Source organism: Muscardinus avellanarius (assembly GCF_963383645.1).
Source record: "Muscardinus avellanarius genome assembly, chromosome: X".
Classification (NCBI taxonomy): domain Eukaryota; kingdom Metazoa; phylum Chordata; class Mammalia; order Rodentia; family Gliridae; genus Muscardinus; species Muscardinus avellanarius.
The window spans coordinates 107182146-107198956 of record NC_137792.1 but is presented as its reverse complement, the minus strand read 5'-3'; the positions used below and the strand labels follow the sequence as shown (position 1 = coordinate 107198956).

Below are 16811 nucleotides of genomic sequence, written 5' to 3'. Positions count from 1 at the left end.
TAAGGTCTGGGCAACATTTTAAATCCAACCTATGGCCGGGCGTGGTGGCGCACGCTTGTAATCCCCGCACTTGGGAGGCGGAGACAGGAGGATCGCGCTGGTTCGGAGCCAGCCTCGCTGGTTTAAGAGACACTGTTTCCAAATAAAAATATAAAAAAAATAGGTCTGGGAGTGTAGCCCGGATGTAGAAGGGCTTCCGGGAACCCCAGTACCACACACACACAAAAAATCCAGCCTATGACACTAAGGTAAATCATAGTATTCTGAACATATGAAATATCAAATGCGACCCTGACTAATACATACTTTTGCATATTTTTCCTATTTTTGCCCTACCTTTGCAGAACTTGCTTTCATGATTACTGTCCTCAGGAATCTGAAGGAGGGCAACAGAAATGTTTGTCCTTCTGCCTCCATCTGCCACTTTCATGGAAGATTCTTTGCTCAACTTCCTTCTCACTTTCTAAGGATGATTTCAGAAGCTACAGCCATTGCAGCCTCCCTATGCAGGGGACTCATGAAATTTTTATCCTGTATATTTAATGGTATTTGAGCAATCCATTTCTCCTACTCTGCCCTTAGGCAATGTGTGTTGAGCTCCTTATTCAATCTGGAATACTTGGGAAAGAACATTTTCTCCTTGTCTCAGACATTCATTATTGGAGCAGGGAGGAACCATCTGCTATCTTGCTGTAGGTACCATTTAAAAGGACAAGATTCTCAGTGAGTCTGTGTGTTGCTCCTGCTGCCTTGGAAGACCCCTTCCAAGTCACACCGAGGACATTGCTGGGAGCAGAAGAAGCTTCTGTGCATTTTTTATAATTGCCTCTTAATCCTTCTTTCATCTCAGGGGCCCTTGGACTTAACCCTGAAGTACTGTGTGAGAAGGAAGACAGAGTCTATCGACAAGAGGTTCTGTTTTGATATAGAAACAAATGAAAGGTAAGCTGCACTGCTGTGACTTGGCAGTGTCTCCAAGTGGCAGATGCTGAGCCTGGGGAGGTGTCCTCTTTCATCCCTCATTGATTAAAATGAGCACATCTATGTAAGACAGTGCCATCTCGGCTCTTCAGGCTGCCCTTCACAGAGATTCCTTTTAGACCTTGTCCACAGCTTTTTTCCTGTGTAGATGCTCTAGGCAGATTTATCTCACCTACTTTGGTCAGAAAAAAATCTCTCCTAGGATTTAACTCGCTGTCACATATGCAGAAGGTCTGTATTTGGTGATGGCGCAAAAAAGGACAGGAAGACAAAGTTTATTCTTTTTATCTCTTAATGTTACATAAATGAACAAGTGAATTGGCAAACATTGTTTGGGGAAGGCAGATGGGGTGGAGGTGGAGGTGCTGTTGGGAGCCTTTTTTTTCTTCATTTGGGCTCAATTTCACTGTTTCACTTTAATGCCTTCTTTTTTTCTCCCCTGATTCTGAACGGTTTTAATAGAGGAGAATTTAACCGTTTTTATGATTTTTTGTGGTTCTGGGGGTTGGACCCATGGGCATTCTATCTCTGAGTTACACCCACAGCCCGATTTTTTATTCTTTATTTTGAAACAGGGTCTCATTGAGTTGCAGAGGGTCTCACTAAATTGCTGAGGCTATCTGTGAACCGTGATCCTCCTATCTCAGCATCCCAAATACTGGTATTACAAGCATGTGCTACCACATCTGGCTAACCATTACATTTTTAATGCTTTATTTGTTTTGTGGGTCTGGGGATGGAACCCAGGGACATACGACCTTTGAGCTACAGCCCCTTCCCTATTTTTATTCTTTATCCTTTGAAACAGAGTCTCACTAAGTTATGGAGGGCCTCACTAAGTAGCTGAGACTGTTCACAAACTGTGATCCTCTGGTCTCAGCCTCCCAAATGCTGGGATTACAAGAGTGCGCCACCATGCCCGGTTTTTAATGCTTTATTTTTGAGAAAGGCATGCTTTGTTGTTGGGAGGTTAATACAAAACTGAGTGAGTAGGTATGTTTCAAGATTTTAATCTATTATTTCTGTACTAGGCACTGAGTAATAGAATAGAATTTAGCAAAATTATAAGTTTGCTAGAAAGGAACATGATGGGTGAATTATGTGAACAAAATCATCAGTGACTTGGAATGAGACTAAGAGATGAGAGGGCTTTTCTTATCTAGGAATAATTAACATTTGAAAAGTGGGATACTAATCATTTGACTTTCAGCATTTTCTATGTGCATCCATATGATTTCTTTGTTAAAAATGGATGTTCCCAATCAAGATGACTAAAATAGTAAACATTGTTATCAGCAACTCCAAGACTGTCACTCATTTTCCTGCCAGTGGTAGGCCCAGTAGAAGGAAACCATGACTGTGGGCTTTAAATTTTTTTTATGAAATTGTAGTGTCTCTTGTTATACAGCATCAAGGAGCTTAAAATAAATTAAAATTTCCATGTGAAGTTTGATCTGATTCCCTTTTTAGTTTAAATTTAAATGCTACTTGCAAATAATATACCCAACACAAAATAGTTGTAAGAAGTTTGGCCCTGAGATTAGGAACTGGGATCAATTTATTTATATATTTCTTGTGCCTTATGCTAAGCATGGCTCAATGATAGGTACTGAAATTGGCATTTATTTTTAAATGTTTTTTACTTCTCCAGAATGCTGAAGAATTTTAAGATTAGATCCCATGAATTAAAGCTTTGATATATCTGTGGTTTTAGTTACTATATACTATGTACTTTAAGAAAACATTCCTTGTCTGGTGTGATGGTTCAAATCTGTACTCCCAGTACTTGGGAAGCTGAGACAGAAGGACTGCAGGGTTGAGACCAGTGTACAGTAACTTAGTGATATCCTGTTTCTAAATAGAAAATAAAATTGGGCTGGGGGCATAGCTCAGAATACCCCTGAGATCAATACCTAATATCACAGCCAGGTGTAGTGGCACACACTTGTAATCCCAGCATTTGGGAGGCTGAGACAGGAGGATTGCACAGGTTTGAAGCCAGCCTCAGCTACTTAGTGAGGCCCTTTGCAACTCAGTGAGACCCCATTTCAAAAAAAAAGAATAAAAAAATAGGTTTGGGGGTGCAGCTTGGAGGTAGAATTCCCCTGGGTTCCATCTCCAGTACTGCCAAAAAATACCTAGTACCACAAAAGTTCCTTTATATAATCCCTCTTTTCAATTTTACAGGCAAGGAAACTGAGACCCAAATATATTTTAATTGACTTGTCCAACCAGAGTTGCAGCAAAAATGATGAGACTAGGCTCAAGCCCTGGTCTGTGGGCCTCTAAAGCCCATGCCCTTTTTGGTTTGTAATATTGTTTATCATAAGCACAATAAATAGACTGTGAAATAAAGCACTGGCTTTAAAAATGAACAGGTGCTAAGGCACCTCCATGCATGTGGAGTTTTCTGAGGAATTGGCATTTATTTTCTTAGCTAGTCAATCTGTTACAAGGAACAGAGACAGGCTTTCCAGCAGGTATAATATACCTGTACTCATGTCCTCTGGAACACAGAGAGAAGGATTATATGAGTCCCTTTTCTATTTTAGGAAGTGAGAGTAACATTTAAAAAAAGTTAGTGTTCCTAAAAGTACTTGAAATGATCAGTTCATAGCACATCAGAGTTTGAAGGGTCTTAATGTTTGAAGAGTCTTAATAGTAAATACAATAATAGCAACTGCTAGTATTTCCTGGGTGCCTCCTATGTGCCAGGCACTGTTCTTAGCCCTTTAAATATATAATTCCTTTAGACTTCACTGCAGTCATGTGAGAAAGGGGCTGCTATTACCACCAGTTCACAAATGAAGACAGGGAGGCAGAGAAAAGTTAGGTATCTTGCATCATGTGACTTACTCGAAGGCAGAGCCCAGATCTAAATCCAGGAATTGGAGTTTCCAAGGACACCTTCTCTTTTTTTTGGTGGTACTGGGGTTCCTGGAAGCCCTTCTACCTCTGGGCTACACTCCCAGACCTATTTTTACATTTTTATTTGGAAACAGGGTCTCCTAAGCCAGTGCACACGGCTGGCTTCAAACCTGTGAGATTCTCCTGTCTCTGCCTCCCAAGGGCAGGGATTACAAGCTTGTGCCACCACGCCGGCCCAAGGACACCTACATAACCAGTTGCATTCTACTGCTGATAATGGCATACATGCCTTTGGTTTCAGATGGGTGAGTGAGAATTGAGGGAGGACAAATGATGGTTATTCATTGAGGAGCCTATGCTAAACTTAGTACTTTTCCTACGATGTCATTCTGTTTTTGAACATACTGTGCTTTAATATGATTGTGGTAACACCCAAGACTCTCCAACTACTTAGAGAATAGTCACTTATTCATTGTGGGTGTGCATGCATGTGCATGCACACATGCACACATTATTGAGAATTGAACTCAGTAACACTCTACCTCTGAGATACATCCCAACCCTATTTTATTTTATTTTAAATTTTGAAACAGGGATTCATTAAGTTGCTAAGGGTCTCGCTAAATTGCCAAGGCAAGCCTCAAACTTGTGATCCTCTTGTCTCAGCCTCCCAAGTACTGGGATTAGAGGCATGCACCACCACACCCAGCTCAGTTATTTATTCTTTTGACTTCTTTGTAAGGTCAGCTTACATTGTCCTTTGCTTTTATGTCTGTTGTTTGTGTACTTACTCTCCTTCCTTTTGTTTTGGGATTCATCTGGTTAGCTATTTTACAAAGATCACTAGACTTTCCAGCTCTACATCATGTAACCAAAAGGATAAATGTTTCTTGGAGAAAGGTGAACTTGAAATAATCCAGTGTTTAGAATTAAGACCTGGCTTTCAATAGATTCTATATTAAAGGTCATTTGGCTTTTCATTATTTCATTAAGGGTTTTCCTTTTTAATGAAGTAAGATGTGGAAGGGCATGCAGAACAGGAATCCAATGGTATCAACACTGGAAGGGACCTATCACCTTATGTGTTTCAGCACTCTTACAGATAATGGATCAGAGGTCCAAAGTTAACCAGTGACTTATCAGAAGTCTCTTAACTCTCTTGTCATTTGCTTTTATTCTGTACATCTGAGGGAAGTCTTATCTGATCATAGAATAAGAAGAGCAAGATTCTTTAAATGATGCAGCTAGCTAGGGAATGCAAGGAGATCTCATGCCTATGATAAGATAAAATCACAAATGTCAACTTTGGTTGTGAAGGTTAAAAAAAAACATAAAGAATATACCAACTTGAAGTGTCCCTGAGTAAAGATAATGTCAGTACATTTGTGCTACTACAAAAAATACTGGGGGCCAGGTAATATATAAGAAAAAGTATTTCTCAAATTTCCAGAGGCCAACGATGCAAGATCAGGTTGCCATCAGGTTTGTGTCTGGTAAGGGTCTGTATCTGTTCCCAGGATGGCACTTTGAGAACAAATATTATGTTCCCACAGGAAAAAGGGGATGGAAAGGAGGGAATTAACCCATTCTGTCAATCTTTGTTGTAAAGAGCCTTAATCTTTCCCATGAGGGTTTCACCCTCATAACTTAGTCACCTCCTCAAGGCCTCACCTGTTAAAATTATGACATGAATTTGGGTGTGTGGGGGGTATTCAGACCATAGCAGATAGCCTGTGTTAAAAAATAGAATAAAACTGAATTTGAAGTCAGCTGCCATGCAGTAGAGGCCTTGTTGTATAGTGTTTAAGAATATGGCTGTTGGACCAGACTTTCTGGACTGCAATCCTTTCTCTATGCACTTATCTCCTACATGTGTAACCTTGTGTAACCTCTGTGCTTCAGTTGGCTCTTTCTATAAAATAAGGATGTTTATTGTAGTATGTGCTTCATAGGCTCGTTGGATGCATTCAGTGAGTTAATACATGTAAAATACTTAGAAAAGAAGCTGGCATCTCATGAGCATCCAGTCTATTAGTTGTTGCTTATTAGTCATGAGATTGTTTGTCAGCCAAAAGGCCTCCTCCCTATGGCCCAGCCAGTCTGCATGTTACTAAATCCTTTCCAACTGAAAATGCTTCTTGGCCATCCTAGGTGGTAGAAGGAGCAAAGCTTTCCTGACAGATGAATGTGCCTGTGAGGTACTTACTCACCCGAAGAGTCCAGACCAAGTAGCTGGCTTCCAAAGAGAAAGAGACAGAGAGAGCCTCACTTTGGCTCAAGCCCAGTGGGACCAGTTTATGTGTGCATTAGGGCGAAGTGTCTTGACATCTGTTTCTTTGTATATAACCCTGGCATGTGACCTCCTCTAGGGTTCCCACTGTCTATTATTCTTCTAGTTAAAAGAGTTTTCAATAATATTTTTATTGGTGCATTATAATTGTACATCATAGTGAAGTTCAAAATGACACTAGTGTACATGCACAGAGCACTTGGTTCATTTCCTTCTGTATCCTGTCCCACTCCCACTCCCACTCCATCTGGTTATGAAAAAAATTCTGTACAATTGTGACTACTCAGTGAGGTACCTCTCAGCGAAAGAAGGGAACCTAGATCACAAGACTGCATAGTCCCGGGTGAATTTTCTGCTTTAAATTTGTCATTTATTTCCCCTCAGGCCAGGAACTGTCACTCTGCAGGCCCTTTCAGAAGCTAACAGAAGGCTATGGATGGAAGCCATGGACGGGAAAGAACCTGTAAGTTACCTCAGACACTAGGAAAACCTCAGCAGTTAGGCCAGTGTATGAGTGCCCTCTAGTGGTATCATTGGTCTATGACAATTAAATGGCCACATTGCTCAGATTTAAAATGTTAGAGCCGAGAGGAATCGTTGCTTCCATATCTTTTGCTCAATAAGACAACATGAGCCAGGCGTGGTGGTACACGGCTTGTAATCCCAATACTTGGGAGGCCGAGAAAGGCGGATCACAGGTTCGAGACCAGCTTCAGCTACTTAGTAAGGCCCTCTGCAACTCAGTGAAACCCTGTTTCAAAATAATTAAACAATGGTCTGGGGGTATAGCTCAGAGCTAGAATACCCCTGGGTACTGCAAAATAAATAAATAAATAAATAAATAAATAAAGGCAACTTCAGTTCCAGAGAGGGTGAGAGATTTACTTGTCCAGGATCACCTTCTGAAAATACATCAAAGCCCTCCTCCCCTGCTCCAGTGTTGTTCCATGCAGCTATCTAGGCCCACATGATTTTTTGTGGGGAGTTGATCCTGGGGATTGAAAGCATTCTACGTTTTTTTGTATGTGTGTGGTACTGGGGTTCCTGGAAACCCTTCTACCTCCGGGCTACACTCCCAGACCTATTTTATATATTTTTTTATTTGGAAACAGGGTCTCTTAAGCCACCGAGGCTGGCTTCGAACCTGTGCGATCCTACTGTCTCAACCTCCCAAGCGCAGGGATTACAAGCTTGCTGAAGGTTTTACTAAATTGCTTAATCTGGCCTTGAAGCCGAGATCTTCCTAAATCAGCCTCTTAAGTACTGGGATTACAGGCATGAGCCATCACTCATTGCTAGCAGTTCCCAAGATCTTAAGTAAATTAAGCATTTTTCAAATTATAAAATGTGTATGTGTTCATATAGAAGAATGAAAAATAATTGTTATAGCTATGAATAAGCATTTATTATCTTTATTCAAAGTAATTTTTCTTCTCCCTTTACAACCCTAGATCAGATTATTCTCTTTCAGAGTTCAGCTTATAGAGGAGATAGAGTTGACGTCCTGTATTCCAGAATACTCCATTTCAAATACTGTTAGGTTGGTGGACAAGTGTTCTCTTAAAAGGAATAGTGATCATTCTAAAATGACCAATATGAACACCCAGAAATCACTGAAAGGCATTCTCTCTTCAGTATCTGTATAGCAGGTTTCTTTTAGTTGGCATATTAAAACAGTATCAACTTCAGGGTTTTGGATTCCCAAAAGCCTAGATTTGTGTCCTGATTCTATCATTAAGTACTTGTGACCTTGAATGAGTCATTTCCCTTCTCTGACACTCAAATTGATCTCCCTGGTAAAATGACTGTAATGATTTCTGCTCACAGGGTTCCTTTGAAAAGGCAAATTAGAGCCATTTCATAAATCCTCATGTGCTGCATTAATTTTTGGTGCTTTTCACTGATTTGAAGGATAGGTGCAAAACTACTGAACTTCAATAGTATCAGAATACAGTCTAATATTCTTATTTTATTCCAGCAAACAATAGTGAAGAGAGGCAATGCATTCCAGGCTTTTTTTGGCTTTTGATCCTTAGTGTCCTAGGGAGTAAGAAGAGTAAGCAGATCCTAGAGTACATTTATAGCAACCAGGCAGGTAGCAGGAGAGAAGTGATATGTGGACTGTCATCCAGAGAATAAGCCAGGCTCCAGCTTCCATCCAGCCATCTCCCAGAAACTTTACATTTGACTCTTACATGTCTGCGATGTTTCTCTTCAAGAATGCCAGGAGGCTTAGCAAAGCAATTTTTAATTTTCCTGAACTTTCTCTTCTTTCAGTATATTTATTTATTGTGTGTGTGTTTTACTATGAATTGAACCCAGTGGTATTCTACATCTGAGCTACACTCCAGGCCTATTTTATTTATGTTTTAAATTTTGAAACAGGGTCTTGTTAAATTGCAGGCTGACCTCCAACCTGTGATCTTCAAGTCTCAGCCTCTCAAGAACTGAGGTTATAAATGTGTACTACTACACCCAATTTCCTTTTGGGCTTTTAAAGATCGAAGGATACAGATGACTCTGCAAAGAATGATCTTAGGACATGGGACCACTGAATATGTGTTCTTACCAACTTGATGATGACGTATTTTTCATAAAGCTCTTATTTATATAAGTAGTAGGTAGGGATGACCAGCACAGAAATCTATTTCACTGAAATATCTATTGGCATACATACAAATACAGAAATATCCTTTTAAAAGAGCTTGGCATGGTCACAAATGACTCTAATCCTAATTCTTGGGAGGCTGAGACAGAAAGATCACAGGTTCTAGAACACCCTCAGCAACTTAGCAAAATCCTATTTCATAATAAAAATAAAAAGGCCTGGAGGTATAGCTCAAATTTAGAATACCTCTGAGTTAAAACACTAGTCTCTCTCTCTCTCTCTCTCTCTCTCTCTCTCTCTCTCTCTCTCTCTCTCTCTCTCACACACACACACACACACACACACACACACACACTTGCTAGGCATGTTGGCAAATTCTTATAATCCCAGTATGTGGGAGGCTGAGGCAGAAGGATCACAGGTTGGAGGCCAGCCTCAGTAACTTAGTAAGACCCTTAGAAATCTATCAAGAATGTATTTCAAAATAAAAATAAAAAGTCTAGGATATCGCTCAGAGGTAGAAAGGTAGAATTCCCCTGGGTTCAATCTCTAGGATCTTGGGGGATGGGTAGATGTAGAGAAGCTGTTAAAGCAGACCTAACAGATCTAACAGATGGCATGAGGAGGGCTTATTTCATTCAGCCTTCCTTTACTAAACATCCTATTCCGTTGATGTTACATATCATAAGAATGTCTTAAAGCATCAAAGAAGATTAGAGGTTAAAGGAACATCTACTCTGACTCAATCCTTTTACTAATAAAAATTTTTTTGGTGGTACTGGGGGTGGAACCCAGGGGCTTTCTACCTCTGGGCTATATCCCCAGACCTATTTTATACTTTATTTGGAAACAAGGTCTCACTAAGTGGCTGAGAGCCTCACTCAGTAGCTGAGGCGGGCTTCGAACCCGTGCCATCCTCCTGTCTCAGCCTCCCAAGCGCGGGGATTACAAGCGTGTGCCACCACGCCCAGCTACTTGTAGAAAATTTGAAATCTAGAGAATAGAAAGAACATTCCCAAGATTTCCTAAGGAGGTAGAGATAGAGCCAAGACTACTAGACTTCAAGAAGTTAGAATCTCCTTTCTTCTCTCTTATTTAGGTATCACGACTTACACTTGAAGATGACTCAGAGACATCTCAGTAAATGCATAGATGTCTTTTAGACAGACTTTTGCATTTTTTACATAAGAATTTTACTTTTAATTTCAATTCCAATATACCAAGTTAAAAATGTAATGGTAAAGTAACTTAACATTTTAGCAAACAATGTAGAGAAATCACACTCAGATATGATAAGGGATTTGACGTACAGGCCACACTGGAAAAACATACTAATTCTTTCAAAATGTATTTGCTGTGATTATGGAGAACCAAAAAGTAAAAATGTAAATGAATATTATTAAGAATTATTTAGATTTGTGAATCTATCACTTGCATATCAGGTCCATTCAGATATTTTTTATGAACAATAAATAAGTATATTAGCTTATAACTAGTGGTTTAGTTCAACATGTATAGTGATGAATGGGCTTGCATTGCTAGAGAATGAAAGATATAAAGGTGGAATCATGTATGTTTATTTGAAGTATGTTTTCATATAAAGGAAGGGAATTACAATTCCCATGCTTCCTTTTTTTTTTCTCCCTTTACAGAAGTGGGGTCTTTGTCATTTCACCACTGGGGAAAAAAAGAAAAAAATGAGAGAGATTGAGAGGTAGTGATCACAGTGTCAAATTAATGAAGTAATATAGAGAGCTTATGATATTAACTATATCATTTAGCTGCCAGGAGGTCATTTGTGAATTTAACTACCATGTGTTTTTTAAGAATAGAGCTATATTTCTTTCGTATGCTATTATAACAAATCATTACAAACTAGGTGGCTTTAAGTAACAAAACTGTATGTCTTATAAGTTCTGGAGGCCAGAAATTCAACACTGGCTTACCTAGGTGGAGGTGTTGGTGGCTACATTCCCTCCCATCTCTAAACTACTTCGATCAGCTTCTAATGGCAGCTGGCAGGCATTTCCTGGTGGCCATACAACTCCAGGTTCTTCTCCTATGTTAACATTGCTTCTGCTTTTCTATGTATATAAAATTTCCTTTCCTTCGCCTTTTATAAGGAAATATGATTGAATTTAGGGCCCCACAGGCAATACACTGTAATCTGCCTATTTTGAGACCCTTATGTAATCATTTATATAAAGACTTTTGCCTTTTTGAAGAGAAATGTCTAACTAGCCTTTGGGGACCAACTGTCGTTAGTCTTGGAAACATTTACATTTTACTATTAATGCCTATTACCCAAATATCCATGAGAAAACTGCTTTCTTTTTCATACTCTCTTGCTCCATCATAAAAATGTTCTGAGTTTTACATAAGTACATGTCTAATATGAATTGGCCACAGTTTGAGCTACAGCAATTACAGTGAAATATAAAGTAATTTTCAGGGGCTGTGAAACTATTTTCTGGGGACCTGGGCATAGAGGATCTGTTTTGCCCACTCTTCCTTCTTGTTATAGCCCTAGTGTTATTTGTCTTACCTATTTACAGTGATTCACAATAGCCATGACCCTCTGTGTTTTTGTTCTTTTGTAGATCTACCACAGCCCCATAACAAAACAGGAAGAAAGTGAGTCATTTAATGTCTGCTCTTCTGACATTATAAACTACAGGATGTCCCAGTCATCATAAATGCTATCATTAATGATATGTACTATTAATGCAAGTCTGTATTTTGGATGCCTCGGTATGAAAAGAAATTCAGCCCTATTTTTTAATCATCTGCCAGTTGAAATAAGGAAGTCACTTCATTTTAGCTTATGGTGGAGGTAGTAGTGGTTATACACAGAAACATTATGTCCTTCTGTTCTAGACACATTGTAGAAATATTTTATATTTTCAGGTGAATATATCACATGCAATGTTGTTCATGTGTGAAGTTGATATTGCAAAGGAATATATAAAAGTATCTTATTTATAAAAGTTAGAACTATGTCTCCTGAATAAAGGGTTCTTTTTATCTAAGTGTGGTTAGATAAGCAACCAAACCACTAGTTCTCTTATTGCAAGCCCTTAGCATGATCATTGAATGTAGTTGGGTAGGTAGCACTTATTGCAATAGGATCTAACTCTATTTTTCTTTGCTTGAAACAGTGGAGCTGAATGAAGTGGGCTTCAAGTTTGTTAGGAAGTGCATCAATATCATTGAGACTAAAGGTAAGATTGGAATCACAACCATGGCATTTTCTGAATCTGGTCATTCTGATTTCATTCTGAGTTACTTTCTTTAAAGTAGCATGATCATCTATCGGCAGGGCCCTTTTAAGGAATGACAACTGTTTATAAACCATGTATACTGGAAGCAGTTTGTATAATTTCAGCAGATTCTAAAGTCAGCAGTATCCATGCATATTTGGATAATGTGTGGCTTCCTACTTTTAAAAAGAAAGAATGACAAATGGTTGTTTATTTATTTATTTATTTATTTATTTATTTATTTATTTATTTATTTTGGTGGTACAGAGGGTGGAACCCAAGGACCTTCTACCTCTGTTCTACACTCCCAGACCTATTTTATATTTTATTTGGAAACAGGGTCTCACTAAGTTGCTGAGAGCCTCACTAAGTAGCTGAGGCTGGCTTCGAACCTGTGCGATCCTCCTGTCTCAGCCTCCCAAGTGCGGAGATTACAAGCGTGCGCCACCACACCCGGCTCAACAAATGATTTTATCAAGTGTTCTAAAATAGTAGCTGGTACTCCTCCATTGTAAATAAGCAATAATTCAAGTTTTGTTATAATACATATTAATTTAAAAATTGTTAGGGGCCAAGCTAAAGCAGGCACATGTGGAAAAAGCATGGACACTCCCTGGCTTCCCTTGAAGCATGTTCAGAATGCAAGTAAATGTGATGAAAGAGCTTAGCCTCCTTTTACTTGGAAATGTTGCTGCACATTTCTCAGAGCAGGAAAGAGCATTTTGCTTCATATCTCTCATACTCTAGCCTTCTATTTCATTTATATCACTGCTTAGGAGCAACTTGAGGGTGGATTTTGTTGTTGTTGAACCCAGGGGCATTTTACTTCTGAGCTCTAACTCTAGCCCTATTTTTAAACATGGTCTCCTTAAATTGCTGAGGCAGGTCTCGAAACTGTGATCCTACTGTCTTAGCTTTCTAAGTACCGAGATTATAGAAATGTGCCACCATATTGGGTTAAGGGTAGATCTCTTCTCCTTTTATTGATGGAACCATGTATTGAAGCTAGTTGCTTTCTACATCTGAGGTGTACCCCCAGCCCTATTATATTTTTATTTTATAAAGGGGTCTCATTAAGTTGCCGAGGGCTTCACTAAGTTCGTAAGGCTGTCTTGAAACTGCAATCCTCATATCTCAGTCTCTCAAGTATAGGGATTACAAGTTTGCACCACCATGCTTACATGTCTGGCTCCTCCTTTTAAAAATTTAACCCTAACTTCTTTCTAAGATGGCAGCCCTGTTCTCAGCTCTCTGCTGTCACCTATTTAAGTACACTCTTCCCTGTTTACTATGGAGTGTGTGGTCTTCTGATCAGATTAAGAGAGGCTTGGTATAATACAAGTGAAATTATGGATAATAATGGGGAGGTACTTCAAGAACATTCCTATTACAGGTTAGTGCTAAAGAACTTGAAGGGGGATCTTTTCCTGTCTAAAGTGACTCCTGTATACAAGTACTTTCTCTGTTCTGGGGGAGTTGAAATCTCAAACTATATAAACAAAACTGATCTGATTCTCTTTCCTCAGGAATCAAGACAGAAGGGTTGTACCGCACTGTGGGCAGCAATATTCAGGTTCAGAAGTTGCTGAATGCTTTCTTTGGTAAAAATTTTACTTTCACTGTTCTTATAAGGACAAGCTCATGTGATAAAAATAAAATGTGCCTGGAAGAGAAAATAAATACTGCTAAGGAAGGTTGTAGAACATTTGTATATATTTGAGATGGTTTCTTGCTGTGTTACCAAGCTGGTCTCAAAATACTCTCAAGTGATCATCCTGCCTCAGCCTCTCTAGTAGCTGGAAGTTATAGGTATGGGCCACTGCTTCCAGCCTGTAGAATATTTTAAAAATATTTCCAAAGTAAATTGTTGGGGTGTTTTGCCCACCACAAGTCCAAGAAAATCTTCCTCTGAAGAAATTGCTATTGTCTTTCTTTCTTCCCATACCATTTATCTCTTTGTAATCTGACTTCAATTTCAATCCTACTTCTCTACTGTTAACTGTTTTGATTAGGCTTAGTATATATCTTCCATCAAACTCAAAGAACACTCTTCAGGCTCTATCTTACTTGATCTTCTTGTTGACTACCTCCTCCTTTTTTAATATTTTCTCTTTTAGTTGACTTTCATGACCTAATATTGTATTGATTCTAACATCTTATACCATTCCTTGTCAGTGACTCTTACTGGATCCTTCCTAATTCTCGTGTGTGTGTGTGTGTGTGTGTGTGTGTGTGTGTGTATGTGTATGTGTGTGTGTGTGTGTGTGTGTTAATGGAGATTGAATCCCAGGGCATTCTACCTCTAAGCTATAACCCCAGCCCTATTTTATGTTTTATTTTGAAACAGGATTTCACTAAGTTGCAAAGGGCCTCATTAAACTGGCTTTAAACCTGTGATCCTCCTGTCTCAGCTTCCCAAGTACTGGAATAACAGGATGATCTGCCACGTCTGGTTTCTGGTTGTCTTTTAAATCTTGTCTGATTATTATCCAGAGTTCTATCTTGGTTCCCCTTTATTTCTTCTTCTCCATATTTTTCTTGTGATTGATTTTTATCTTTGTTATGGGTCACAATTTATTATATATATATATATATATATATATATATATATATATATATATTATTGGATCATGGGTATCATATCTTATTAAGTATCTTGATTCCACTGACATATTTATTTATTTTTATATATTTTTTATTTATTACTTTTTGTAATCATACATCACTTTGGAATACAAGACTTGAGAGGATATACAAGCACATATTATCCAATAAACACTCATCCAATCCCCATCCCATTCCCTCCCCCTCTGTCGACCCCATGCTTAATTGGTAATTATCTTTGATATATTTGTTTACGCACCCCATGAGTTTTAAAGAGATTCCATCTTCCCCCATCCCCTCCCCTCTCATTGGTCACCTTAATTGCTTCTCAATAGGGCCTTTTCTACTACACGACCTCCTCCTGTTACCCCTTTCCTCCTAGTTCTTGCTAATTAGGGGAAGCATCTGGATTTTATTTTTTGTGCTATTTCTATGTGCATACCACATTGCAAGTTCCGATCCCGCTCTTGATGGCCCCAGTAGTGGCCTGGCCACCCAGGAGACTCTTATCTGACCTCGCTGGCTCCAGCACCGGCTTTGCCTCATGGGAGGCCCCGATCCTGGCCTTGCTGGCCCCTGCACAGAACTAACCCCTCAGCTGGCTCCGCTCCCGGCCTCAGAGGGCCCAGAACTGGCCTAGCCTCACGACAGGCTCCAGTCATGGCCTTGCTGACCCTGGCACCGGCCTAACCGCTCGGCAGGCTCCTATCCTGGTCTCACATGTCCCAGCTCTGTCCTTGCCTCACGGCAGTTCCCGATCCCAGCCTCGCTGGCCCTGGCACTGGCCTTACCCCTTGGCAGAGTCCGATCCCAGCCTCGGAGATCCCAGCACCAGTCTTGCCTCACAACAGGCTCCAGTCCCAACCTTGCTGGCCCCGGCACCGGCCTAACCCCTCGGCTGGTGCCGATCCCTACCTCGGAGGTCTCAGTAGCGGCCTTGCCTCACGGCTGGCTCCGAACCCAGCCTGGTTGTCACTCACCTCACCCCTCGTCAGGCTCCAATCCCGGCCTTGGAGGTCCCAGCACCAGCCATACCTCAAAGCAGGCTTTGATCCCGGCCTCGCTGGCCCCAGCACTGGTCTAACCACTTGTCAGGTTCCTATCCAGGCCTCGGAGGCCCTGGCACCGACTTTGCCTCACAGCAGGCTCTGATCCCATCCTTGATGGCCCCGGCATTGTCCTAACCCCTCGGCAGGCTCTGATCCTGGCCTCGGAGGTTTCAGCACTGGCCTTGCCTCACAGCAGGCTTTGATCCCAGCCTCGCTGGCTCCGGCACTGGCCTAACTCATCAGCTGGCTCTGATCCTGACCTCAGAGGCCCCAAAACCAGCCTTATCTCATGGCAGGCTCTGATCCCGGCCTCGCTGGCCCCGGCACTGGCCTAAACCCTTGGCAGGCTCCGAACCTGGCCTCGAAGGCCCCAGCACTGGCCTTGCCTCATGGCATGCTCCGATCCTGGCCTCGCTGGTCCCGGCACCGACCTAACCCCTCAGCAGGCTCCAATCCCGGCCTCGGAGGACCCATCACTTGCCTTGCCTCACGGCAGGCTCCGAGCCCCCTCTTCACCCAGCAGGTTTTCCTACATTCCTGAGGTGCGTGGTGGAAGTATTCCAGCATTGAGGTAATTTCTTTAAAAGTTCCAGGTATATTACGTCAGATCTCTGCTTTCCCTGAGTACTTGCCTCTGCCAATGCGACTGTCTCCACCATAGCAAATCTTTCCCAAGCTCTTTTCCCATACTGCACAATGTCCAGTGTTCCAAAGCATGTGTGATGGTAGCATTCGACCTTTGGGGTAATTTCTTCAGAGGATCAGGGTGGGTTGGATCAGATGTCTGCCTCTCCTAAAGACAAGTCTCCACCACCATCTCGGCTACTGCTGTCGCCACCACTTTCCTCCTAAGTCTCCGCTAGACTCTCTCCTTATAGGTGATGTTCAGGATTCTTAAAGATGTAGAGAAGCCTCAGTCCTCCTTCGCGGGGAATTTTTCCAAAAGTTCCAGTTCAGATGTATATGTTTTGTCTGCATCTCCAATATTCTAGCTGCCGCCTTGGCCATCTTAACCCCTCTCGAATATTTTTCTTTTTTATTTTCCCTTTTTTTTTAAAAAAAAAAAAGAGAAGAGAGTATGTGTGGTTTGGGGAGGATGTGGGTTCAGGCACTCGGTAACGATGGGATTTTTTTTTCTTTCTGGGTGTGTG

At 40.8% G+C, this 16811-nt stretch overlaps 1 protein-coding gene across 2 annotated transcripts in view; it reads left to right on the top strand.

The window, feature by feature from the left end:
• The window catches only part of OPHN1 (oligophrenin 1), a gene marked incomplete at both ends in the record, with an annotated part of 391547 nt that overhangs the window by 207723 nt on the left and 167013 nt on the right, over positions 1-16811 (top strand). For both annotated transcript variants that reach the window (XM_080718711.1, XM_080718710.1), the window contains 5 exons: positions 851-942; positions 6524-6602; positions 11348-11381; positions 11906-11968; positions 13534-13608. In XM_080718711.1, the coding sequence (XP_080574837.1) occupies positions 851-942; positions 6524-6602; positions 11348-11381; positions 11906-11968; positions 13534-13608 (343 nt within the window). The remainder of the gene's footprint in view (positions 1-850; positions 943-6523; positions 6603-11347; positions 11382-11905; positions 11969-13533; positions 13609-16811) is intronic.